The sequence below is a fragment of the Calonectris borealis genome, chromosome 2 (genome assembly GCF_964195595.1).
Source record: "Calonectris borealis chromosome 2, bCalBor7.hap1.2, whole genome shotgun sequence".
Taxonomy (NCBI): domain Eukaryota; kingdom Metazoa; phylum Chordata; class Aves; order Procellariiformes; family Procellariidae; genus Calonectris; species Calonectris borealis.
In genome coordinates, this window is record NC_134313.1 from 122,166,242 (window position 1) to 122,193,750 (window position 27,509).

The 27,509-nt window shown below is 44.5% G+C and overlaps 1 protein-coding gene across 1 annotated transcript; it reads right to left on the reverse strand.

The window, feature by feature from the left end:
- On the reverse strand, positions 1–27,509 carry CDCP1 (CUB domain containing protein 1). Its single transcript, XM_075140743.1, has 10 exons — positions 27,424–27,509; positions 20,616–20,680; positions 13,410–13,613; positions 11,681–12,037; positions 9,968–10,336; positions 5,422–5,649; positions 4,291–4,671; positions 3,465–3,830; positions 2,130–2,211; positions 1–921 (listed from the first exon to the last, which is right to left on the reverse strand). The coding sequence occupies exons 1-10, from the start codon at positions 27,507–27,509 to the stop codon at positions 477–479; spliced, it is 2,583 nt and encodes an 860-aa protein (XP_074996844.1). The 3' UTR covers positions 1–476.

A 27,509-nucleotide genomic window follows, 5' to 3' on the forward strand; every position in this document is an offset into this window, starting at 1 on the left:
TATTAGCAGATTGCTTAGACATCTGTGCAACCTGGAGCTGCCCTGAGACGGTGATGTAGCCTACACCTTCAAGGAGTCACCAACCACACTCAGGAACAAATGATTTGTGAGAGAGGAGGACATTCTGGATAAAACACTCTCCCTCCTCTAGTTAAGCTGGCAGTTAGGAATTAATTTTCCTGATGTCTTTATAACAAAAAGCAGGAGCGTACCTTTGCCACCTGTTTCACAATGAGAAGTTCATGCAGTCCTGGAGTGTCTCGACTGTTTTTGAGTTTGCTAGATGTTCACTCTAAAACTGAAAGCTATCAACAGCTGCAGTTAAAAAAAAAAACCAAACTAAAAGCACACACACAAAACAAAACAACATCAAAACACATTTAAAAATAACACTCCTCTTCAGTTTTTTTTCCCTAGACGCTTGTCCTTACAGGTCACCTGTACTTCCACAGGAAACTGCTATACCTGGCATAAAATCACTCCACTAAACCATCCTGTTCCTTATTTTCCAGCAAGGACATGCTCGTATCTCCATTCTTTTCATTTGTATCTCCATTGTCCTCCGATTGCCCTGATTTCTGATGAGCAAATGTGTAAGCGTCATGGTCTGTGTCCGTCAGAGGTGGAGGTTCCTCGGTGTTAGGAGAGTGCTTAATGTCTTTTCTGAAGGAGAATGGAGGTGGAGAAGGTGGCAAGCTACCAATGGGTCCATCGAAAGGCCTGTACACATCAACTTCTGGAGCGACTGAGCCATTGGATTCCTTCAGCAAGTGCGCATAGACCATAGCATCATCAATAACTGCATAGACATGAGACTCATTGTTTTTCCTCCCTTTTGTGAACAAGCCTTGTTTTCCAGGCACCTGGGTATTCACATTAGCATTGTACACTCCCACCATGGGATTCTGGCTTTTCTTCTTCCTGTTACAGAGTTGAAATTGTTAACAGGTCAGAAACAACACACGGCTGGTGCGTTTGAACTCAGTGACGGCAGCTTCTGTTTACCCATCCCAGCTACCCAGGGTCAGAGAGCCTACCTGGATTGAAGGCTTTACTTGCAATCTTAGGAAAAATAACTCTGGAGTCTAGACATGTTTTTTTGGCAGAGCAGAAAACAACTTCACACTATTTGGTTACCTACCACTGTTCTGCTGACCCTGAAGTTTGCAAGATTAACTCCAACGGCCTCCCAAGTACGGGGGTCCCAACTGTGCAGTGTACTGAGTCTCCCAGCATCCGCAGTCACTAATAGGACCTAGAGGCCATCAGATCCTCACAAAACAAGGCTGAGCTTTGCTGAAGGCCAGTAAGATAGTGGGTCCTCTCTGAAAGTTGAACAAACTTCTCTTGATTGTACTTTCTGGAGTGACTGTCCCCCAGGTAGGAAAACCAAAGGCTGAACTGAAGATTTTTAAGCTTGTATTTGTAAAGTCTTTCCTGTGTGGCAGAGAAGTGTGCTCATAACCGCTCTAGTCATCATATTGCAGAAATTCATTCCAGCTCTACAGCTTCAGGACCCTGCCAGCACTGAGCATACATGTATCAGAGACCCCAAGCTATCGATGACTTCAGACCCTGCTTGCATGAGTAAGGCTATGCATGTTTGCTTTGCACAACCTAGTTCTCTCCCCAAGGGCTCATCTCACAAAAATGCGCCCACTTGATGTGCAAACTCCAGAAGAAGTTGCTGGAGGTTGTGTAGGTGAAAGATAGCTCTTACTATATCTGAGTGAGTTTACAGCCTGTCCGAACAAAGCCTTGTCTAGAGCCACAGGCACAGCAGCCACATTCATTGCGATTTCATTTCACAGGAATTGCTGATGAAGTCCGACCAACACCTTACTTCCAGTACAGCCAGAAGCCTGTGCTAAGTAACGCCAAGGTAGGCAATGCACTGGGGGTGAAAGTAATGTGACTCAAGGAACGATGCTCTACTCTTAAAGTCAATCAGTTTAGAGTACAGCAGCATTCTTGGAGGCCTGCTACTTCAACCGCCAGCACGTTGCCTACCTCGTGCTTCAGACTCTTGTTCAAGGGATCTATACCAACACGTGAAACAGAGGCCCCAGCAGCTCTCCTGAAATTCCTTCTTGAACTGCTAACTTACACATGCCAAATCATGAACTTACTTCTTCTTAACACAGCACACAGTGAGTCCAATAGTCGTGAGAACTCCAGCCCCAGCCACCACAGCAAGTATCACTCCTAGGTCTGCAAACAGACAAGGTACAAGGACACTGAGCCACAGAGAGAAAAGGTTCAGCTTCTTCCCAAAAGCCAGCTGGGTTTGAACCTCCTCAAGAGTTTCGAAGCATACCAGCTGCCTGCAGAGCAGGAGTTTCCAACCCGTGCTCACCGCAGGGTAACACAAGCCATCTCCAAGAGGTTGGAGGCCAAGCAACGACAAACTCCTGCTTCTAGCAGTGGAGCACAGCCAAAAAAACCCAACCAACCTACTACCCCACCTCCAAGAATTCAATACAGCTCATGGGCTGCTGAACTTACCTGCAATGTCTCAGGTGCCTCTGGCTGAATAGGCAGGCAAGAGAAGAAAGTGCAGAGAGAGACAGAGAGGGATTCAACCAAGGAAACAGTGACATTTCACCAACTTTCCCTCAACATAATCCTTTCCTCTGAAATACACAAATTGTGTTGACCTGGGGTTTTCTAAGAGTCATAAAATTGATCAGGAAAGTCCACGTGTGAGCAAAGAAAAATGCTGCATGTTTTAAAAGGAATATACATTACAAAAAAGAAAAAAGAGGAAAAAATAGAAATTAATTTGATACTGTTTCAGTTCTAGCCTGTGTAGCCAATACTTCTACAGATAGCAGTCTCCCACAGATGAAGGGGAAGTGCAAATGTGAAGCAAATTTACAGGAGCAAAGACTGCCCTAAAAATGCCTTTTTTCTAATGGTTTATGTTTCGGGGAGATGAAAGACACCAAGAGTGCAGATTTTGCTGTAGTAGTCAGCGCACTCTCCACTAAATGGTCAGACCTGCCCCAAGGATGTTTTCTTGCTCATGTGAACACTGAGACTAATTGAACTGCTAACATGAAGTAAAGACTACTTGGATGAATATGTTTGCATAATCAAATCCCAAGTTGTTCACCAGGTCTGTGACCTTAGGAGGGAAAAAACATCACTTGATCTTCTTATACCTTCTGGCTGTGATTTCCAATTTGAAAAGCTAAATTAAATAAAGAACATAAAATCCAGTCTTACTCCCCCCAAGCCCTGCAATCCCCTGTCTCATAAAAAAAATCCCCAACCACATTAAAAACCCTCCTTCCTCCCCAGCCTCTAGAAGTACCCAGCTGTAACTCTCAGAGGTTTTTGAGGGACAGGTATTTCCGAAGGCAGGGATCTCATAAAACCCACACCCACATCCATTACTGTTCCCCCAAGGGAAAGCAAGGAAACAAGCAGAAAGCAAACCACCACAACCTTACAGGACTCACCTATCTGCTTGTCAGCAAAAGTCACCCAAAACTGCAAGGTCAGCTGTGTCTTATCCACGGGCTTACAGTTGGAGACGTTTACCCAGAAGTTGTGATACATATTTCGGGGCTCGGGCAGAAGCTCATCCTCACGGCGCACGGTCTCCTCTGCCCCCAGTGTCTCTTCCTTTATGTTGACGTAGGCACGGCCTGTTTCACAAGCAATGCCCATGCGGTCCTTGGAGAACCCTAGGTGGGCAACTTGCTTGCTGGGCACAACGACGTACCAGGATATGGAGACATAAGGAGGTAGACCATATGGCCAGTTGGGAGTCTGCAAGTAAACTTTAGCTTTTGGATCTGGACTCACAGTGAAAGTGCACTCATCTGTAGTAAAGGAAAGGAATAAAGGAATAAAAACTTAGGTTTGATACATCCTTGTTTTTAAAGCTTTCTTTTTCAGCACGTAAAATTATCTGGTCTTTCTTCTCCGTAACAAAAAAGTATCACTTATACCTGCGACCAGCAAATTTATACAGTTCCAGCATCTCAGTTCCAGCAATACAACTCGCCTATCATCCCTTCCACATCAGTAATTATCCCAATTAACACAGATATATCTGCAGAATTTCCCACAAACAACTATCTGCCATATAGAGTACGAGATTCCTTCCTTCTTCCAGGAATAAACCACCTCACTGATTCAGATAAAGATCAATCCTAGTAATGGCTCCAGGACTAGACTGTAAAGAATGGAACTCTCATTTCTATTTATTCAGACGTGCTCTAACAAGCATGTTGAGAGATCCAACACTGTACAACAAAGTAGTACAAACCACTACCTTACCTTTAATATGTGGCACAAAAGACATTTTCAGATCCTGATGGTTAGACTCATTGAGGAATCCTTTACCAAATGTTTTTAAGGATATGGTGATATTATTCCTCATCTGAATCTTTTCAATGGATCCACCAGGACAGAATACACCAACATTCAACTCTCTCTCTGGGGTGGCACTAACAATGCTGTAACTGTAGCTTGTGTTGCACCTCTGCTCTGGGACGTGTTGCTGAAGTTTCAAGGACGGAGAAGTAATTTCTATGTTGATCAGATCGGGAGCCAAGATGTTCCAAATGAACTTATGCAGTCGAATCGGCAATTGGGTAATAGCTTTGGGCACCAACAGGGAATAGACCTTCCTCTGACACCACCGAAGATCGACACAGCCTGCAATCACAAAAACAAGTCCCAAGGGTTGTATTTGTCTTGCAGGAAATATCTAGGAAAAGCAAGTTTTCCTGCGTACAAGAGTACGCATACCCAGAGTACTGTCAGTTTTGTGTTACAGACCCAGACAAGCATTTACCTGAGAAAATACCCTCTATTAGTAATCTTTACCCAAATGTGTATCATTTGTAGTTAAAGAGTTTTCCTCAAAAGGGTGCAGGACACCAAAGAAACCAACAGATACAAACATATTCAAAATTCCTCACTCAAGATATTCCTTTTGCTGTACCACTGGCTGACTGGGCCACAGTTGCAGACTAGCCAAGGTCCAGATACATACTTTAAAACTCTTTTTCTACTGATAGTTGAAAGCATTTGGGAAAATCCTACACTGAGTGGACATGCAAGCGGCACAAGATGCATTCCTGGTGGCCGCATTTTCATGGGCAGGTTTATGGCTCTCCTGCTCTCTTTCCTTATTTTACCGTTTTCAGCAAGAAGATTCTTAGGTGCCTTCTGTCCTTTCCCTTCTAGGAATAGCTACGCAGTTTCTATTTTTAAAGGTAGAATGACATAGCGAACAACAAGGTCATCTCCAGATTCATTGTACCCATCTCCCAGCTGGTCAACGCCTGGTTTCCAGCCTCACTCTGTTTAAAGCCCAAGCAGGAGAGAAGGTTTGGCTGACCGCTGGGGAAAAGCACGCAAAAGCATTCCCTAGGAAACAACGTTAAGCCACTCCTGTCATACTTATGCCTTTTTCAGCTGTGATCCTCAGACGGGACAAGTCCTTGCACAGAAAGGAGATCTTGTAGACGGCGCCGGACACTAACATCAAGACGCGGTCACAGGTGCGAGGATCCTTACAGATCAGGCATATCGGTTCAGACATGAGCGGGATGCGGCTGGGCCACCCTTCGAAGTGTATCGTTACAGTCATATTCCATTCCTTGCTCAGGTCGACCAAATGGGTGACATCTGCAATGAAAAACACGCCAGAGCAATTACTGGCAAGAAGCATGGTGTGAAGCAGAACTTCTTCCGTCTCTTCTCACCCCATTAGACAAGCAGCTGTTATAGCCATTTCTACATTAGCTAAGAAAACATTATTTACTTCTTTCCATCAGTGTAATACAAACTCAGGCAGTATCGTATCACTCTTAATTTAGAAGTTTAAGCCTTTCCACACACAAAACCCATTTCTCCACCACTTTCAGCTATAATAGGGTAACATGTATGCTAGCCTCTTTTGAGGCTATAATGTAAGGAGTTCAGCCAACTATGTCAGATTTGTTTTCCCTAAGAAGTTGCTTGTATTTCTTCTAAAGTCAGTTCTACCAATCACACAACAGTTGATCAGAAAAAGGTTCTCTGTTCTCAAATTTTGTATTTATTGCAAGATTGCCATCTCAACTAACTTTTTGTTAGTTTAGGTTTTTCAGAGCCAAGCTGAAGAAAATTGTCCAAAGTCCGTAATTAAGCACATCTGGTTGTCTGGAGCCAGTTAAAGATTAAACTAATTTAAATGCAAGTACCGATATGGTTCAAAAGGGAAGAAACTGCCAAGCACTGTACTTCAGCAGAAGTGCTGGCAGTCATCATGAAGGTCACTGGAGCCTTCAAAGACACTTCCTAAAAGCCTCTTCTGTTTGGCAGTTAAGAACAGACAGAGATGCTACAAATGATCAAAAGTCTGTCACCACGCCAGTGGGAAGGCTGAGGACCAAGCCTTGCTAGGCTGCTTGGTTTCCTTCAACAGCATCACTGAACTACCACACTGCCCTTCCATTTAATTGCTCAAAATCATTCTTCCAGAAATATTTTGTGACTAGCTGTAAAAAGCAAACCTGAGAGCTGGCAGAGTTAACCCTGAAAAGTAAAGAGCACCCTCCTCTTCCTCAACACTAGCCACCACTTCTCTGGCAGCCACCCCCTTCCCCGTACCCCACTGCACCCCAGCTGCTGCAGGAAGCCTTGTAACGCCCTCCGAGCTCGCTGGACTTGAGGTGCCCAGGCACATACAGTGACCATCATCCCTGGCAGCTTCTCTCAAACAGCGAGATTCAGCTCAAAGACCTGCTTAAGGAGGCATGTACTGAGGCCAAAATGGCTTAACGTTTTCACTAGTGGGACAGAGTGCACCCTCAGCAAGTTTGCAAGAGTGGGGCTGGAAAGCAGCTTTGCAGAAAGACCTGGGGGTCCTGGTGGACACCAAATGGAATATGAGCCACCAATGTGCCGCTGAGGCAAAGGTGGCCAACAGCCTCCTAGGCTATGCAAGAAAGCATCAACAGCAGGTTGAGCAAGGGAGTCTCCCCCTCTGCTAAAGCACTGGTGAGACATTTGCAGTGCTGGGTCAAGTTCTGGGCTCCCCAGTACGAAAGAGACGTGGACGTACTGCAGTGAGGCCAAAGAGCCACAGAGATGCTTAAGGGATTGGAGCACCTCTCACAGGAGAAGAGACCGAGAGAGCTGGGACTGTTTAGCCTGAAGAAGGTGGCTCAGGTGGATGTGTGCCCACCTGTGTAAATGATACGGTGCCAGACTCTTCTCAATGGTGCCCAGTGACAGGGCAAGAGGCACAACTGAAATACAGGAAATTCTACTTAAACATTAAAAAGAAAAAAAAAAATTAATGCAAGGGTGGTCAAACACTGGAACAGGTTACCCAGAGAAGTTGTGAAGTCTTTGGAGATACTGAAAATCCAACTGGACACGGTCCTAGGCAATCTGTTCTGTCTCACCCTGCTTGAGCAGAGAGTGGAACTAGATGACCTCCAGAGGTCCCTGCCAACCTCAGCCATTCTGCAAGTCTGTGATATCCTAGATGACTTGCTACAGCAAGCCAGAACAACAGGGGTAAGCAGGGATGACAAACACCTTCTCCCATGTAAGTTAATGGCAGTTGCAAATACTCAGAACATCTAGAAGCGGGAGAGGAAAGGAAAGAGGAAAAAAAATTGAAAATCATGGCTGCAGCCTAGTTCACAAAGATTACCTATCGTATGCAAAGATAGGTATCGGATGCACAGAGCACCTTTATGCTGTTAACAAGGCACGTATCTCTGATGTCAAAGAAAGCAACCTGATCTAGCGGAAGGTGACCCTGCCCATGGCAGGAGGGTTGGAACTAAATGATATTTAAGGTCCCTTCCAACCCAAATAATTCTGTGATTCTATGAATCTATAAAGGACAGATTAAAAAAAAATTAAAATATATACACACACACACACACACACTATTATTACTCTTAATTTTCTGTTTTTAGCCAAGATCTCAAAGGCATAAACAAAAGGTGAATAAAATAGCTTTCTTGTGTGGGAAATCAGACACACAAAAAGGCAAGAGGTCAGGCGGAAATCTCCAAGTCATTGCCACAACCAAGCACAGAATCTATGATTTCTACTGCAAAAGTTACTCATTCTGCAGAGGTTTGGGTTTTTTTTGTGGCAGCTAAACAGAGAGAAGGTTAGATCAAGAAATTATTTTGATTGGAAAGAGCTATATTTTCCTCTTATTTAATGACAAGCACCACAGACAGCTGTGGAATACCCAAATGTTTGGGAAGCTTTGAGAATATGCAGATACCAATGCATTTTTAATAAGAGCCATGTTTAACTTGTACACTGCTGACAGCATTTTTTGTTTTTCAATATTGTCTTGAGGTCTGAATTTGAATCTTTGATGGAACTTATAAAACTACAAAAATCAGTCATGAAATCCTATAAAATCCCTAGAAAAAACAGTTGTCTCTTAAATCCAAGTGGTTTATTACTTGCGTTTCATTCAATAAACAACAACCTGTTTTTTATTTTTTAGGTGATTATCGTCTTGTCTACTGGCCATAAATATATTAAAATTCCTCTTTGTTTTCCAAAGTAGAAGGGAGATAAAGCTGATTAACTCCATACAATGTTTCCACTCTGTCTGGCTTCCAAGGTGCAATACACAATAAATGTAAGCAAACACAATTTAGTTAACAACAAGTTCAGGAGGATTTGCTGCTCATGAATGGAGCCAGACTGTCCAAAGAACTGAGGATTACAGTGGTGAGATGCTACAGACCCTTCCTGGATACGTGACTTCAAGGTACAGACCATTCAAATTTCATTCCCTCTAAAACGACTTAGAAAGCCTCTAAGTAGCTCCTGCTGCAGTGGCAGTATGGAGCGTGGACTTCCCTCCGCCTGCTCCTCTGCAGTGAGGGCACCTTGACTATTAACCTCCACCGTGAACTGAGGTCAGAGCTAAGAAAGCAGAGGATAAATCACTTATTTCATAGCTCATTACCCAGCCAGGCCTTTTATTTCTGTTTTTAGATAGATGCTGTGGTATTACATGTCATTGTGTTAAGCCTGGCTAAATTTGGGGCAAGAAAACAGAAAAAAAAATTTTTTTTTCTTAGTGTAGCAACAAGAAACCTAAAGAACATACAAATGGGTAGGGGCAATTATCATTGGAGTATCTTATTGACACCTTCCATTCTAGTGTGACTCCTTCACACTAGAAGATGTTCAGGCTTCCCTAGGAAGCAAAATAAAACTCAGAGGAAGGAAGAAAGGAAGGACGGAAATGCACACTGATGCCATTAGTCGCATAAAGACAATTTTACATCTCCAATTTCACCAGTTCATGCTATGGATCCTGACCAGCCATGACAACAGGTTTCACCTGGCTAAGCACGACTGCTTACATACAGAGCAGAAACCTGGGCTCACATTTTAAGAATTATGTTTAAAATGTTGAATTTTACAGATGAAAATAAAACCATCCGAATAAGCTTGAACTTGATTTCTATACTGGAGAACAGGCAGTGACATGTAAGCCCGGGCAATTCCGATCAAGCAGTTACGGTCCTTGCCCGATAGCTGGATCAGGTCCCAGAGGGAACACGTCGCAAGGAAACGCTAGCTTTGTTTACTCAACATGCAAGACCTGATACCGCAGGTTTTAAGGCGTTTTTCAATTACATGATGCGGGTGCTGGAAAAGGAAAGGAATGTCCATTTACAAGCTTTTTACAGTGTAAAAATTTTACATTTTACAGTGTAAAATCTACGATGGAGCCTTATACTCCACCACAAATTGCAAATTTTAGCATCACCGTCCACCTTGCCGTAACGACGGCTGGTGGTACCCAGGGCGGTAAAACAGGCCTCAGCGTTGCTTGGCAACCCACCTCCTTAAACTCAAGGAGGGTCCAAAGTTCAAGAAAACCCCGGTATCTCTCTTCCTTGTGGTGCTCAGCCCAGGCGTCTGTAAGCAAAAGCAACGGAAGGGTCAGGCAGGTACTTACTCTCGTCGACCTGCGGGTGCTGAACAACGACTTGGAAGAGCAAGCGGAGGATGCCCGGGTTCTGGGCATCCTGATCGCAGCCCTGCAGGGACAGGTTGAAACTGCCAGCGATATTGGCAGGCTGACTGTCGCTCAGCTTGAACACCTCTGGGTTGCTGAAGGAGCCAGGGAGGTAGTACTCCACCCTCTCCTCTTTCCTTTCGCAGTTGGAGAGGCTGTAGTTGTGGAAAAACACGCTTGCTCTCATGTTGGAAGGAATCACAAACTGCCACGTCATGAGCTCATCTTCTGGAAAGCCCAGCGGGTAGTTTGGGGACATCAGGGTGATTGAAGACTCCCCCTTCAAAATGGATTCAATAATGCATAATCCTAAAACATGGGGGGAAAAAACCACACAAGACAAGTTGCAACTAAAGATGACACACTGGCATATGTAGCACCCCAGCAGCAGAGTATTTTGATTTTGACAGAGAGATCATCCACTTCAGCTACAGGTTAACTTATTACAAAACCCTCAGGCTAAAACATATATTTGAGTTGATGCTTTTGTCTTCAATTACAGAAAAGGTAAGGGATGTATGCTGTGTTTTCAGTTTAGTGGGTTTACCTTTCAAACACATGGACACAGAGGCCTTTATTTTTTGGAAAGGAAATCCTAGTTCCTACTTCTGGTCCTGGTTTTACAAGAGCAAACATGCAACCTGACAACTGCTTCTGCTTCTTTGGGTTTCAGGAAACAAAAGATGTGAGCTTTTATACCAGCACAGAGCTCTCCTCCAAAAACCTCCCAGATCTAACACGAGCATGCCAGCAAAGAGCCTCAAATAGGCATGATAACACACAAATGCAAACCATGGAGGCTGTGTAAGACGCTTTATGCTTGGATGACTCTTGGCAGCGTGAAGTTGGGCACACAGAGCTTACGGTCCCGCTCTAGGACTCCAGCAACGATGTGCAAATGAGAGGAGTGCCAGGAGTTACAAAAACTTGCGTTCTAGAAGCTCGAACCTGGACCAGATCCCTTCTATAACTGATGGCAACAACTGCAGAATTCAAGTAAAGAGCAAGAACATCTCCCAAAGAAGGTTTGTCACGAGATCACAAAGTAACCCACTGATTGCTATATAATATTCCAGGTATTTTAAGAAGATTATTATACAACGTTTTATGTTACTGTGCAGGTTGAAACAGATAGCTGTATTTGAGCAGGCTCATGTGCCTTCCAGGCACTGCTTCCCCTTTTCCCACCTTCCTCTCCTGAAGAGAGGCATTGGTTTGAGGCTCCAGCAAGTTAAGAAAGCCTTATTTAAAAATAAACAGACCTAACTACACACTGCAACCAGCAACTGGGATGTTGGCTCATTCTAATTATGCTATCTAGTCTCACTTAGTTGAAAACATAAAAACAACCGAGCAGGTATGTTTAAGTTTTAGGAAGTTTGAAGAGATTGAAAATGAGTAATGTGCACCAAAAGCAGCAACACAAGAGTTTTCATAATTAATAACCGATCAAACTAAGATATTTTGACCCCAGAAGAGCACCAGCTACCAACTAAAAACCATACAACAACAGCTTTTAGAAAAGATGAAGTGGAAGGGAATTAGGGGTAGCATCACCAAAACTTGAAGGCTACCTGAGAAGAAACGTTTAAAGAATTCTGCTGCAATCTGCACGAGACAATTACAGGTGAGGCAACACTACTCTGTACTTACGTTTTATGGAAGCCCTGTTAGCTATGCTGAAGCCCGAGGTGGTGAGAGGCGAGTCCCACGGGAGGTGCAGAGACATGATGACTCCTCCCAGCAGCTTGACACGAGACACCGAGCCGTTCCTGCAGAAGGTGCCAATGTTGACTGTGGCCATATCGATACAGCTGTTGATGTTGTAGCTAACGAAATCTGGGCATGTCTCTCCTGGTTCAATCTGGTTTAGCCACGGGGTAGAAAATTTCAGTTCAAGTCCAGCCTTTGTACTTGCCTTCACATCCCAGATGAAAGTCCTGTTAAGGCGAGGTAGCCCCAGTGGGTAAAGATGAACATCTCCAAAGGGACACGGACCTGACACACAGTCTAAATGCAGAGAGAGAACAGCCATGATACACTAAGGAAAGCATTCAAGTAAACAAGGAATTTGACACTTTCCGCTTCATTGCTATTTTCACAATTTTTAGGTTGCACTTAACTTCTATATGCATTAAAAGACAGTCCTATAACATGGTCACATGCTATCTCTAAACAGGACTCCTAGCCCACAGAGTAGACAGGATAAACCTGCTTTAGTCAGGCTGACTAATAGAAGGGATTCATTGTAGTATTCCCACCTTGTTTGCTGAAGAATTTAGAAGGTATTTACTGAACAAGGTAGAGAGCTGAATGAGCAGAAGGGCAAAATTCAACATCAGGAGAGTTGGAAATCATGGATCTAGAGAACTGTTTTTGTCACATCTCACTCGGAGAATTCCTGGCAAAACATTAATCTTTAAATTTTCCTCTGCTTGCCGTGAACTGTATCTTCTTTTCCCTGGTGCCCTGATGAACAACCCGGGGCCCAGATTTTGCAGAAGTGATGAGTAACAACAACTGCCACTGCAGGATTCTGGGGAGAACCTAGAAAACTTTTCTCTGAAAAATCCAGATTATTGGTATTTCAAGCTGGACACTAAAAATAAGCATACTTTAATCTATGTCTAGACTCCAACTTAAAAGAAGAAATATCACAAGTGCATCTTACAAATACATGATGAAATATTGTGAATGTTACTATTTGCATGAACCATATGAATAAAACTCCAAAACGTGACGAGAACTATCCTTGAACACTACCCCAAAAATAGCAAAGATGATCCCAAAGGCTGAATGCCCAATGAAGTCTGGGATCTTGTTGAGAAGTAGCACATGTTCACGCCATTAAAAAGTACATTAACATACATACACCAGGGATAACATACAAAGCAAATGAAGGTTTAGTTCCAACACTTCCAAATTTTCAGTTCATTAAATGTTCATTAATGTTCATTAAATATAAGGAAACACGTGCATGTCTTCAATATTTCTGTTGCCCTTATAGACACAATCAAGCTGTTCAATGAATAATGTGGGTAATATATCATTATCAGTGCTCAGAGGCTTTGGAAAGGAAAAAAAGATTCTTTGAAGCGTTTATGAACTGTGGGAGAAAAGGGAAGGCAGCAAGGAATTGATGCAACAAACTATCATTTAACTGTTTCCGAAACAGCCAAGTTAACATTAATGCTGCCAGCCATAATACAGACTTCTTTAGCTTGTGTAGTTTCAGTAATTCAAGGTTATTTATCAGTGTCCAAAGACGACTTCTTACCCAAGATTATAGGGGATACCTTAGTACGGTAATAGGAAAAAAAGGTATGTGGTTTTACTAGAGGAAAATTACCATTGGGAGAAAAATTAAAAAACTGTATCTTACCAATATTTTTCTGAATTTCCATGATGAAATACTTCTCTGGAGTACTACAAGTGAAGGTAAAAGTCACGTTCTCCCCAGGCTTTATCTTGAGTTCAGACCTGATGACATTTTTAACACGAATTTGACAGCTTGGTGAAACACCAGGTCTCAGTTTAATCATAACTGTAATGTTGTCCACCGTACGAAGAGAGATCGTAAAGGAAGCTAAGAAGAAAGATAAATAGACATGTTTTGTTACTAGCATGTACGAGTATCACCAGCCTCTCCACACATCCCCACAGATGCCACATTGTCAGAAGGAATATTTGCAGCCACGTTCTCAAAAGTCTCTGGTGTTGGACCTACAGAAAATGCCTCAGCTCTTCAAGTCCTGCACAGACGATACAGAAATATGCTTGCTGCATGTGCCCAGAGAGAAGTATACATGGAATTTGTGTAGGACCAGTTCTGCTCCAGTTTAACTTCACCAGTGTTATTTATTTCACATTTTAAAAGTAGCTCAGCTGTTCCTTTCAAATTTCTGTTGTCCAGACTTTGGTTTTCGATCTGTCATGCCCATCAGGGAGCCTGCTTCATTTTTGAAGGCACCCTTGAAGTTGTGACTCAATTCAGGAAGTTTACTCAGCAGCCAAAGAACAAAGCAACCCTCAACTTAAATTGTACACGATGGTAACAGGTGAATCTCTGCATATGTCCCAACAATTACTGCAGACCAGACTAGGTACTCCAGCGATACCAAAAGCACGTACCAACAGCCACTTATACATGTGGTCATGGCCCTCTCCCACCTTCCCCACCTTTTACAACTCATTCCCTGAAGGTATAGGACATCCATCAACACCCCTCAGCGGCACAGAAGGCACCTGCGGCCTGGGACGGACTGTGTGTGCTCGGATACCTCCTCTCCATCCCTGACACCACCACCATAGACTTACGGCTTTTGGGGAATACATAAAAGCCTCAGCAATCTTCACAGATTTCAACCCATCCTCAAACAACCCTCCTACTGAATGCAGGAGCAGCTCTGACAGGAAATACTGGAGCCACAGAAGAAACTGGTCGTTGAATAATCTTCTCATATTGAATTGGTAGCAATTTATCAACAAATGGACCAAACGCGACTGTCTTCTAAAGACATACATGCAATATAAGACACGAAGGAGCACCAACTGGACATTCAAGAAGACTAGACAAGTTATTAGCATCAGTTTGATGCTTAGCAAAGACTGAGCCCAGCCCTGGCTGAAGCAAGTAAAGTTTGCATTGAAGTCAACCATATCCCAGCCCCAGGTGAAAATCTGAGGACAGGTCAGTTGGCAAGTTTTCTGCCACTTGTTTTCACTACTTTCCCTTCCTTATTCCACTGTACAGAAGGTACAATCACCGTGTCTATAGCACTTGTGCTTTTAATGTTACAGGAAAAAAAAATTGTATATAAAAAAATAAGATCTAGAAATAAGGGTACCCCAAGTTCCGTTCAAAAAAGTCTGTTCCTTGAGTGGGACATCACACAGGGCTACATGACAAAGCTCTGCCCATATGCCAGGTTGGGAATCCTCTTGCTCATTAACCCCAATAAAGAGAGATTTACCCTAGCAAACCCAGCAGCGCAGCACCCTGGCAGAGCCCCTACAGCCATTCCCATTGCCAGGCAGCGTGCCAGGAAGGCGTGAGAGAACAGCTAGCTCAGAAATGCACATCTGCAAGGCACCCCAGGCTCTACCCAACTGCTTACCAACCCTTGAGCACCTAAGCATCCAGCCTGGCCCATGCCAGCTGCTGTCACCGTGGTGGTGGTAAAGAGGCTGGCCGAAGACCAGAGACCCCGGGGCTCATCTAGCGAGGGTTGTGGGGAGCGGGGCCGAGCACACCTTGGGAACCCTTGATGGGCAGAGCCCTCTCGCAGCAGATGAGCACACCAGAGACCTTCAACCAACCTACCCACCCAACTCAAAACTTCAGCCATCGCAGCTACAGAGAAGCATATAGCATCAGTGACTCAAGTTCCCACAAAATCCACCTGTCCTATTTTTAAACCTCCCTTTTAAAATTCCTGATTTTTACAGCAATCTCATGGTTTTGCAGGGCCTGACTTTCATTGCAACGTTTTGCGAAAGCCCTGGAGATCGATCAGTCAGCACGGGCTATCGCCCTTCCCTGCCACTGGGAACATTGCAGCTCCAGGTGTGCAAACACCAGGCATCAAAATCCCACTGCTAGGGGGAGTAGGGCAGAAAAGGGTACTAAAAGAGATATCCCACCATGCTTTTATTTCAGTTTTGTTGGTCTTGAATCTTTTTCCAGACTTTCCAGCTTTTCTACACAATCTTGAAGTCAAAAGACTTAACAAGCCCTTGAAACTGCCTTACCTATTTGCCGCCAGGATCAAAGGCTTTAAATGAAAACCTCAAACACCATGAGGCTTGCAGAATTTCTCTACATATTTGTAATGATGAGTTTACCAACCCTCTATACCATTAGTAAGAACCTGGTCACTTAGTAACTTTCCTACAGCTTTTAAGTGACAGGACAGTCCTCTACCCTGAGAATCTACACTGAATTCCCTCACCTCTTCCAATGGCTGGCCCTACTTGACATCTGCATTTCTGCATTAGAAATACTTTTGCAGAGGTTTTCAATCTGGCTTTTCCCCAAGGGAAGAAGGAGGGGGAAAAAAAAAAAAAAGACGATCATACAGGCTAAGAACTGCCTTGTGCAATGACCTTCCAAACACACAGGGGACAATCACAAGGGCAATGTCCGCAGGGTGGGGAAAAGAAAAGAGTAAAGCAAAGCCAGCAACCAGAGCTGCTCCTCCTTGTGCTTCAGGAGGAAACAGTTTTCAGACAAGAAAGTGAAACAACTACTTCCAGCCTAGCCCAGAGTTTTGTTTTCCATACCACTGGACGCTTTTGGGTTTTATGGGAGGGGTGTTATCATTATTTATCACACTTAGTGCACAAAATATCCTTTGACCCTGATGGTCATAATTTTTCTGATGTTTATGTCATCCAGATATGAAATGTAATAGTATAATACCAATAATTAATAGCTACGGACAAAAGAGACTTCTTTCTTGCATGCGGTAATAGCCACGCTTGTCTACAGTTTATAAGTAATGACTAAAAAGTCTGTTCCTCACTTTCTTGTCAAACAGTTATCACTGTTCCTTTTCCCATCCCTGGGACAGCACAACCACACGGCCAACCTGGCAGGACGGAGAAACGCACCAGGGCCACTAACAGCCAGCGCTTCTGCACCAAATGCTTGGGCACGGCTCTAAGACCATTTTTAGTCATAAGGATTAAGTTTAAGCACAACCTTAAGCACATGACTAGCTTTAAAATGAAACAAATACACGCCCTGAGCTGAAACCAAGGAACAGAACTTTTGAACGATACTTTGAAATGAGTAAATACTTTCTACAAGGGTCAAAACAAAGCATCGTCTTCCCCAGCCCTTGAAAGACCTGACTTCTGCTGCCTGTGTTTTTTGCCTCCCACCCCCTTTCCAGACTTCATGACCACGTAGTCACTCATTTGACCTCCCTGCAAGAAAGACGATGTTGGGCAATGGCAGATGAGACGAAGCTCCTGCCTGGGCTGGTGCACGCACACAGCAGCACCACAGACGGGGGAGACTGACCTGGCTCTCAGCTGCAAGGAAAAGGCATGCAGATACGGACAAAATAAAGCAATGTTGTCTCTAGTTTTCGTGAAGCCAGCCTCATGAAACTCCACAGATAACCATTTTGGTCAAAGAAATAAGAGCACAGTGCTGTAATGTTAACAGCAGCCAGCTGCTAGAGATGTGCTATCAAATCTCATTTTCGTAGGAAAAATGGAAAAAGACTCATGCAGAAAGTATATCCAGTAATCCCAAAGTCACTAAAAATGACTAAAACCCCCAACCAATGCCACACACATGCAGCACAATAGAGAGACTACTTAAAATCACCTTTATTGCAGAGCTTTTATAAACATGAGTGAGTCTGTGACTCACACTGATCTGTCACTGTCTACGATTCCCACTGCATGCCTTTTTATTAGGATTACCAGTAACTGTACACGCTTCTTGTAAAGGAATTTCCACGCCTCGTTAATGCTGCACAGGGATGACACACCGGATATCCAAACCAACAAGAGGAAGCATTGCCAAGCTGGATCTAGTCTCTGTCTGCACAATAATGAAATCGTTGGGCTAGAAGATGTCAGAGGCGAAGCCTCCAGCCCTGAGCTGGTTCACAGGCTGATGTAGACATCTGATATCACCCTCAATTTTTTTCCTCTAAGCGATTACAGTTTTGCAGCCTCCCTTGGCTATTTCTTCAACTGCCCCAAACTCAGTCTGTATCTTCCCTGCCACAACTGGATTTCGCTACTGCTCATCCTTGTTTACGACTGCTCCTTCACAACAGTTGTCTCATCACGGCATCCCTTTATCGCTCAGAGCAATGCTCCTCTCTGTGCCAATGCACCTTGGCTAGCTTCTTCTCAACAGTATGATTTTTCCAAACCTTTCATCAATTTTATTGCTCAGAGCTCTCCAACTTGCGTTAGAAACAAACTACATAGTGTAAAACAAGTCAGATTACTCCTCAGAGTTTAGCCTAAATTTATCTCCTGTGGTCGCACCTGACACTAATCCTCTAGTAATTTTTAATGTGTACATATAAGTGTCAAAAGGACATTTTTCCTGTACAAGAGGGGGGTGCAACGTAGAAGACAGCTGGAGGGACAAAGAGCATGTGTATGTACGTACAAGGAAGGGACTTGGCAGAACAGCAATTTTTATGGCTATGTACAGTGCCTTGCTAAACAAGGCAGGAGTGAGAACAGAGTCCAACTGGTTTTGGCTAGAGGGCTGCATTTTATTGCAGCAATTTATCCATAAGGATCTATGGATTGTTTCATGACTTCACTGGATGGATTAAAACAATAAAAAAAAAAAAAAATCCAGACAGACCAATAAACCAAAGCCCACAAGAGTCCCCAACAAAAAAAATCCCCGATATTAATTTATCCCAAAATAACGTACAAAAACTGTTGGTTTGCTCATTCTGGTTAAATCATGGGCTTGTTCCACTTCAGCCATTTTTAATAAAAACCAGTTGGATGGGGCTGACTCAGACACCATTCATGAGCCGGAGGCAGCTGGAGGAGACGGGCTGCTGTAGAAGACGAGTAGCGGCAATGCTCGCTCCGGATATGAAGAACCTGGATCCAAACCCCTGTTCTGCCCAAGGGGGATCTGAACCCACACAACCAACACACCTCTCCGGAGAACGGGCTCATCCACCACGGCGCTCTGTGTCACCGCCTCGGGACATGGATATAGCACCGCGGCGCTGATTGCCTCCACGGCTCGGTAGGCTCTCTTGGAAAGCCCACCGCCTCTTCTGAGCCCTTGCAGGGATGCTGGCCCACAGGCATGCTCGTAGCCTGCTGAGGTTGTTCCACTGCACATAATCTACTGCGAAGGTCAGGGCAAGACGGTGGGAAGCAAGGAGTATGACTCAGTAACGCAGTGACCCTGCCATAAGCTGAAGGATTTCAGTTTCAAGCCGTATGAACTCCTGTTGCTGATCTAATGGACAGCCTCGGTGCAGGAGACAGCAGCATTGGTAGGACACGTTCAGAGCAATCCACCCAAAACACCCTTCGCCTAGCGAGGGGACCTCAAGGCTGTCTCCTGCGTGATGCGAACTGCAGGCTCCAGATCCCGCATCCCGAGCAAATGCCCCAATGGCTCAGCTAAAAGAGACGCACCAACGCTACACCTGATCGTCCATTTCCTCATCACCTCCAACACAATTCATTGCACAGTCAACTCAAATTTGCCAACAACAGGTCAAAGAATATTTCAAAGAGTAAATGTCTCCCTGCTTTGCTGACTCTAATGTTTTGTACCTACCTTACTGAATCTTTCTTTGTCAATTTGAGTCCAACTCTCCAGCTTAACGACAGCACCCAATTGCTGAAGCATCATCCACTCCTCCAGTGCCACCTGCGATGCCCATCCAGGTAACTGCCTTCACATTCTTCATTAGCAAAGTTAGTCAGGGACCCATACACCATTTATACTCTTCTCACCTACTAAACTGCTGTGAGCAGCAAACGGAGATCACAAGCACAATCACAAATTAGAGCCAACCCTGCTTGCTGCAAGTTGCTGAAATCCTGTTGGGCTTTATAAAGCAAACAGGTTTTCTGTTTACATTTAAAATGTATATAATGTCCTTATATAAAATGTATAAAATGTCCTTATATTTAGACCTGTCTTCCAATACCACGCTTGCTTGGGATATGAGGTCCACGTTTTGTGAAAGGATTGCTTTCAGAGAATCACCCAGAAAATTAAAGCTTAAAATCTGCAAAGCTTGTAAACACTTACAGATAGATGCTGCCAATGGCTACTATGCCAGGGTAACCACCCAAATCTCAGGAGAGAGCACATGGGAAAGAATATCCATTCCTCAGCCACCACAGTACAGCCCCCTAATCTTCACTGATGGTTTAAACTGATAGCCAGGATGGGGATACGAAGCAGGCAAGACGCCACGCATCCCGTTCTCCCCCTTATCAGGGAGGAAGGGTGGACACTTCTGCAGTAGTGAAGTTACAAGCCATCCCAGCACAATTCACCAGAGAATGTCTGTCAGTACCCCAGGCCAGCAAGGCTGCTCACTCAAAAGTTGTTAATTCATTAAGTTAATCTGTAATGCCTCAAAGGAATAAACTTCCTTCAGTTTAACAATAACTTAAAAAAAAAAAAATTATAAATTTCAGTACTTCTACCACTTTCTCCAGAACCTTTTTAGGAGGATAATTAAGACACTCACAAAACTCATGTGTAAGAGCCATTTTCAAAAGAAGCTTTTTTCACCATAAGTGGGAAAAAAAAGACACTTTGGGGCTTGCCAAGTTTAGCTGTAATTACAGAAAGGAGAATGTTGACTCTGGGCTGCCTTTTTTATTTTATTATTATTTTACAGATGTGAAATTTTGTTGCTTCTGTAGAAGTGAGACGCAGAGCTCAGTGAATGCTGTCTGCAAGCTGACCGCCAACTCGCGTACAACCTACAAAATGCACGATACATTGACAAGAAAATGTCGCGCTGGCATGAGGAACATTAAGACACCACGCAAGTCACTGCAGGAGCCTCCCTTGATTAAAGGGGTGTTTGCTTGCACAGTTTATCCCTACCTTGATGTAAGCCAGCGAGAGGACAGCATCTTGGAGCATGTCTGAGCAGCTCTTCGGTCTTGGCTCTGGTTAACGAAGGTGGAAAAGCGCATTTCGCAACCAGTGGTCCCTCCCATGCCAAACATCCTGCCGACAGCTCTGTCTCTCACTTCTGAAGAACTTCACATCATCGCTTTTCACCCCTCGCAGTTTGCTGTCTCCGTACGCTAATCTGTCAGCTCCACTCACCGACCCAGAAGAGCCAGGGCCAATTCCGAAATGCCAGCGTGATCACACCTCTCAAAATAAGCATTTGCTCTGACAGCGAGTAACCATGCTCGCTTTGTTCCCCAAGAAATCAAAAGGTACAGCTCGAAGCAGGCTGTCCCATGGCACCCTTGAGGATGGTTGTTAAAAGGTGTCCAATGGAACAGACACAGGTGAGACTTTTCTCCCTATTATATGAGATAGGTAAAAAAAAAAAAAAAAAAAATCTGTTTTCCCACAGTACTGGCAGCCTGGGCACTCAGAAGCAGACGAGACCTTACTAACATACGTGAAATGCCCATCTACCAGATGTTATGGCATGATTCTTCAGCTGGCTCTTCCCGAAGGTCTTCCAGGAGGTCCCATCAATACTATCTACACGGGGCAGGTTCAGCTACAGGTGGTGGAATCCTCACCTCTGTCACCAGCTAATGCAGAAACAGAAGATTTTGCTCTGACATAACAGCCAGCAGTCAAGAGTTTACTAAGCGCAGCACAACCCACGTCCTTTCCTTCATGTCCTGGTGGCACAAGCAGAGGTTGAACAAGAGGAATCTGCATGGTCAGATTAGAGAAGTTTTTGAGTTGAGGAATGGTGACCGGGCTCTATCAGCTGAATCCTACTACGAGACCACCAAAAGTCAGCAGATGCTCTGTGGGAACTGGTTAATGGTTTGGCTCCAACAAATCAACCCGTGCTGCAGTGGGTGTGTTGTCCGCTCCAGAGCTGAGGTTTGACAGGGACATCTGAACAGCCTCAGTGAGACGGCTAATGTCCCAGAAACTGCTGGAAGTGCTCTGTTAAGGTAACATCTTCAGTCTTTCCCTCAGTCGGACAAAGGTTTATAAATTATAAAAATTATTAAAGATGTATAATTGTAAAAAAATTTTAACAGAAACTTAAGCAAAGCAAGGATTCAGGGGAATTACCCAAAAAGAGACCAGTTAGATCAAAACTGGCATCCAAGACCCATTTTTCCCCACATCCCCCAGTCTAACACTGGCTTTGCTGCAGCTGAGCCTTTCTAGGAGCTCTTGCGTGGAAACCATGGCCAGAAAGCATCCAAAGGGCGAGCTCAAAGGAGCACCCAGAAGAAAGACAGCAGGACGACCCTGCCGCAGGCGTAGCAAGAAAATCGCTGCTCAGTTCAGCTGAACAGCGCGCTCATGACAGTGATGAGCAACACCCAGCTTCCCACCGCTCAGCCCCCGCAATAACCCAGCACCACCAGCGGCCCCGCACCGGCCACAACATGAAGGGGTACGACTCCACGCACATTCACTGCTCTCAGGTTGCATTCGTCTATCACTGACCAGGACCTGAAGAAGGTCATGTTTAGCCATCAGCAATTACAAAAAGCAAACGCAAATCTAATCAATACAGAGAAACTGGTGAAGAAGAAAGAGTTAGTCACCTCTGACCTACACTCATGTGCAAACACATCATAACCCTGTCACCCATAGCTGCAGCAGCCAACACAGGTAAGGCCAAAAGCATCTTGACTTTGTTCTCAGCAAAGGATGGCTCCTCACGCTATTTCTAATACGAAATATTTCTGGAATGAACTAAGTGCAGAGTTGTTCAGCCTCTACCTAAGACTGAGGTTTTGGCAGATGTGGATTCCAAAGTTTTTTATTTAACATATATACATGTATAAATATCAATTAAGCTGGGTGATAAGGGCTATACCATAAACCGAGCCCCAGCAATATTTATTTGTGAAAATACTGCTGCTACGTATTTCAAGAAGTTAAAACTTAATTTTTTCAGTAGCTTTCCTCCTACTTTCTTTTCTATCCAATATTAATTATAGATAAGATTGATTTATTTAAGTAATTAACCAGCCTGAACACAACTGACCCAAAGGATACCTGATATCAGGTAGGGGAAAGGTTCTTCCCTTATTTCATAAGCCAAGCTCTGATTTCTGTCTAGAAACTCCCGTTACGGTGTAAAAAGACAATGCACACAAGTCAGAAAAAAAGTGACAGGAGGGCAATCTTCTAGCTAGAGAATAATTTCCTCCACGCCACAGGTCCATGGTGGTACTCTGGACATGAGCTTCAGCAGCCTCCAAGCCTTCCACCCCCTGTTTCTCCCGCGGCCAGTCCTCTGAGCCCATGCCTTGAGCCAATGCCAAAAAATAATCCTTTTCAGCCTGCTTCCCCTTGATTATTTTTTGCCTGATAAGCCATTGCAGCTCATCAAATGACAACCCCAGGCACAGAAGACTCGCCAGCCACCAAAAAAGCCAGCCTCAGGAGCTGGCCCACCACATCACGTTTCTTCTCTCCTGGGCCACTTCTTAGCCAAACGACTGCTATTTGTTGGTGTTTTCAGTTTTGCGTAAGAGTAATCCCATGATCAAGAGTATGGCTGTTGGAGAAACTTCAATCACACGTGACTCCAGAGACCACGACCTAACTGAGGGTCTCTGGTGGGGGCACTCGAACCGGTGGTCATTTGTGCTGCTGTGGACAAGAAGTTCAATTCAGTGTATTAATATTCAAATATTTTCAACCCACCACCACCTCACTTCCCCACTTGGGCCTCCACATTACCTCTGCATCCTTTCAGATCCTTTTAAAAAGACAAAACAAATGAAAAAAAAAAATCACAAACAAGATTCACATGTTAAAAGCAAACATCTCTATCCCCCAAAAATCTGGAATTGAGAAAAAATTTTAAGTGTATTTCCCGGTGGAAAATTTAAGGTAGTAGCACCAGAACTGAGACACACAATAAATAAGTAATTCACTATCCACATATTATTTTCTAGAGAGTAAAAATTAAGCGCTCCAGACTGATAATGGCATGAGGCAAGCAAAAAAAAAAAAAAAAAAAGGTACAACCAAATACTCAGGCACATAAGTTGTGGTCTTAAAAGGAGAGGTCTCGATCGAGTGAGCAAAACAGCGATTCAGAATGGAAATAATCCAGCTTCCACTGACTTTCAGAGGAGCACAAACAGGCTGGTTATTTATATTCTGTCAGAACACCAGAAAGACCCTGCTAACAGCTTGGGGCAGGGTTATTTTATTAAAAGCAGCAGCTTTACGTATTAAAACTGATGCATGACTCAAATCAGCCAGTTGCCAAGAAAAAGTTAACTGGGGGGTAGAGCAGGAAACAATTTGCGGCGTTGTCTGCAAATTCACTTATTATAATAATGACATTTTAAAGACAAACTCCAAAATACATATGCAGATTTTATCACATAAGGATACTTTAAATCTGAAATATTTGTTTATATTTCATAGACATCATAAAAGTCTTATTAACTTCATTATTAGTGTTTCAAAGAAACATGTTTTAGTTGGAAAACACATTTTCAGAGGTCAGATACGCAATACTTCGTTCACACTCCCATGTCTATGCACAGCTATCGTACCAAATACTTCTTTCTGCAGTTTTCCACCTACAAGTTAACCAATGTTTCATTCAATAATTTACATTATGTATAAAGTTGCATCTGAAGAAGAACCACAAGCTCCTCTGAAGACAATGTGACCAGCCATGCTTCACCCACACGTTCCTACAGGACAGTAAGGACACTGTACTGTGTCCTATAATACTGTACCTGCTGGCAACGGGTGGAGGGAGGAGAGAAAAGAAAGGACTCCATCGAGGATGACAACAGACAGCTTTAGAGATAGGCGCACCAGGATTTGTACCCATCCCACCAGAGCGTCACCAGTCCCCGAGAAGAGGCACGTGTGCCTCATGGCCACCTCGTGTGTGGTTCTGCACACCCAGCCTAAACCTGGCCTGGCTGAAAGGGAGATGCTGCATCTTGCAGCCAAAATGCAGCAACAGCAGAGCCAGTACCAACGTCAGCACCAGGGCAAAGGGAACGCCTTAAAAATTACAAACTACATAGGGGGGTGGGGGAAAAATTTTAACCTGAACTATCTTGGGTTTTCAAGACAAACCTTTGCTTAGGGAAATGTTCCAACTACAGTTTTGGTTGTGCAATAACAAAAGCAACTCTCACTGGGATGGAGGACACACCAGGCACAAGACATCTGTCAACAAACCTGGGAAGGCACCGTTCCCCTCTCCAGTCCCGCTCACACCATCGCAACCTTCAGTCTGCCAACCCATGCCACTAATGCAGCCGAGACTGAGCCACATCTTTTTTGGGTGGGCTGGTGGTCCACAAAGAGGAGGAAGGCGCCGAGTTAGAGAGTTTGATGGGATGATAGAGGACCTGGCACACAGGAGCAGTGGTGCTTGTGCAGGAGAGGGACAATCGGGCAGAAGCATGCAGTTGGAAAGGAAGGGATTGAAGGAGGTAGGAAGAGGGACCACCAACAGTGGCAGCAAACCGTTGGGTCTACCCAACGTGGTGTTTTGTGCCACTTTGCTGTTACTATCTTTGCTTTACAGAGCAACTTCACGGTTTGCCCGAGGGCATGCTCACTGGCTGGTGAGAATTTTCTCCCCAGTTCCTCTAGATGAAACTAAGAAAGCCCCAGACCACACAGACATCTTGTTTGTAGAGGTTTGCACAATAAGAATAGACTAGACATTCTTCGTCAGATTCGCCATCTTCCTTCTAGTTCCTGCACCTTCCCATCTGATTTGGTTTTGCCACCTTCCTGACAAGAGCTATCACAACCCCACGCAAAGCAGACTTGCTTGGCTCTCCCAGGGGACAGCCTGCACCCACAGCCACCATCCTGCTCACTACTACACCCAACCAAACTGACGGTGCGGGCTCAACCTTGCGTAAAGCAGGTATAAACTTTTTTTTTTTTAATGCCAACGCAAATACATAATTTGTTCGGATGTTTTAAACATAAGAGAGGCTGAAAAGCTGGAGCAGGTGATGATAATAAGCAAAACTCAAAGATGTTGGCTCAAAAAGAGCTGTACTGTGCCTCAAAAGCAAGCCCATGAAATTTAACATGAGGCAAGAAGATTTGGGGGGAGGGGGGAGGGGGGGGGAATAAAAGGACCAAAGGATTTTGATAACATGGTTTGACCAGAGAGTGAGGAATAATGTGTGAATGTATGATTAATAGGCTGCTATGTCTTCCAGTAAATGTCTAGACTTATGTATGAAAAAAAGATGCAATAGAGGATTTTTTCATTTGCTACTTCAACAATACAAGATCTTTGGAAGGTCCAGCTCCTCTCCTTCTAGCACTGACCCGTCTAAGGTTTTAAAAGTTTTTTTTTCTTTGAAAACAACACACAGTTAACCACAGGGTAATATTCTTTCTTGTTCCTTTGAAGAGCTTTAGAAAGGCAAATAGCTGTCATTCACTTGACTCAGAGGCAATGCATTAAATGCAAATATTTTATTTAAAAGACTACATAGCTTGAAACTTAAACCTCAGTGCTGTCCAATTTCACAGTCAACATTTAGACTGTATTGTTTACAATAACAATGGCTGTGAGCCACACTTCAGCAAAACCAGCGCAGTTAAAGGTAATGGAAATGTTGAAAAGGCACAAATCTCACATCAGACTCTTTAGGTTATTCATAGTCACTGCAAATAACTCAGCAGTTCTTTTGTATAGAAGGACTCAAACTTCAAGAGTCTTTAACAAGACTAATAGCTATAAAGCAAACTGTTTAAATTTGAGGATGGGCTTTTTTTGCAATCAAGCAGCTTTGGAAATTGAGGAAAACCCCACACACTGTCTCTGCGTTCATACTCGGAATTTTTTTGGGGTGGCAGACAGGATTTAAGAAAATTATTCATGGGTTATATACATGGAATTGCAGCAAGCATCCAGGAATTTCAAGAGACGCAGAGTTCGTAGTGAGCAGCGGTCTCGCATTAGACTACCCGACCCGGCTGGGCACACAAGCCATTCTGTTTCCCTGCACGTACAGTTCATCCATTGCTCTATATCAATAATACCTTTCTCTTTGCTTAAAAGCTTATGCGACTGCACGGTCCAACACAGAGCACGATCCTGCAAGCTCCTGCTCCTTACAGATAATTCAGCTGCCTTTCTGGCGTCCTGGCGTCCAAGGAACTTTGTGAAGTTCCTTGCAAAATCAATACTCTAGCAGGTGAGGACGTAAAGATCAAATCCCTTATCTTGTCAGTATTTATTTCATAGAGAAAAAAACCAGGAACGTTCGAACGAGAGGTGCTGAAACTGGATGTCCCTATTTCAACATTATTTTTAGGCGATGCCCGAGCACCCCGGCACAGCAGGACGGCTCCCGCCCCGGAACGAGGAGTCAGGCAGAGTCGCCGTGAGCCTTCCCCCCGGGAAGGAGCCCGATCCCCCGCACACGCAACCCCCGGGGCTCACCCCCGCCCGTCGGCGCGGCAAGACGACCCGCACACGCTCCTCCCGGGGGGCTGCCACCGCCATAAAGCACCGTAGAAATACTCCAGATGCAATAACTAATAGTTATTAAACGAGCAGTAGCACACGGAGATAAAAGAGAGCCACCGGCCTCCTGCCTGCGGTGCAGCCAAGAAAAGCAAAGCAAGGCAGGGCTCACCCGCCCGCCGGGCGGGTCCCCCCCGCCCGGGCAGCCCCACCGGCCGAGCCGGGGTGAGGGGGAGCCGCCCCGCCGCCCCGTCCTACCTTCCCGCTGGAGGGGCTGCGCCGAGGCGGCCAGGAGCGCGGCCAGGAGCGCGGCCAGCGCCCGGCCCGCTGCCATCTCCCCACAT

What these genes read in the sequence shown, in the direction of transcription:
- CDCP1 (XM_075140743.1), bottom strand. Translation starts at nt 27,509, where the DNA reads ATGTGGGGAGATGGCAGCGGGCCGGGCGCTGGCCGCGCTCCTGGCCGC. An exon ending in GCAGCCCCTCCAGCGGGAAG is followed by an intron (nt 20,681 to 27,423) that starts GTAGGACGGGGC and finishes TTCGTTAACCAG; the next exon opens with AGCCAAGACCGAAGAGCTGC. An exon ending in GCACCCGCAGGTCGACGAGA is followed by an intron (nt 5,650 to 9,967) that starts GTAAGTACCTGC and finishes TTTTCATTGCAG; the next exon opens with ATGTCACCCATTTGGTCGAC.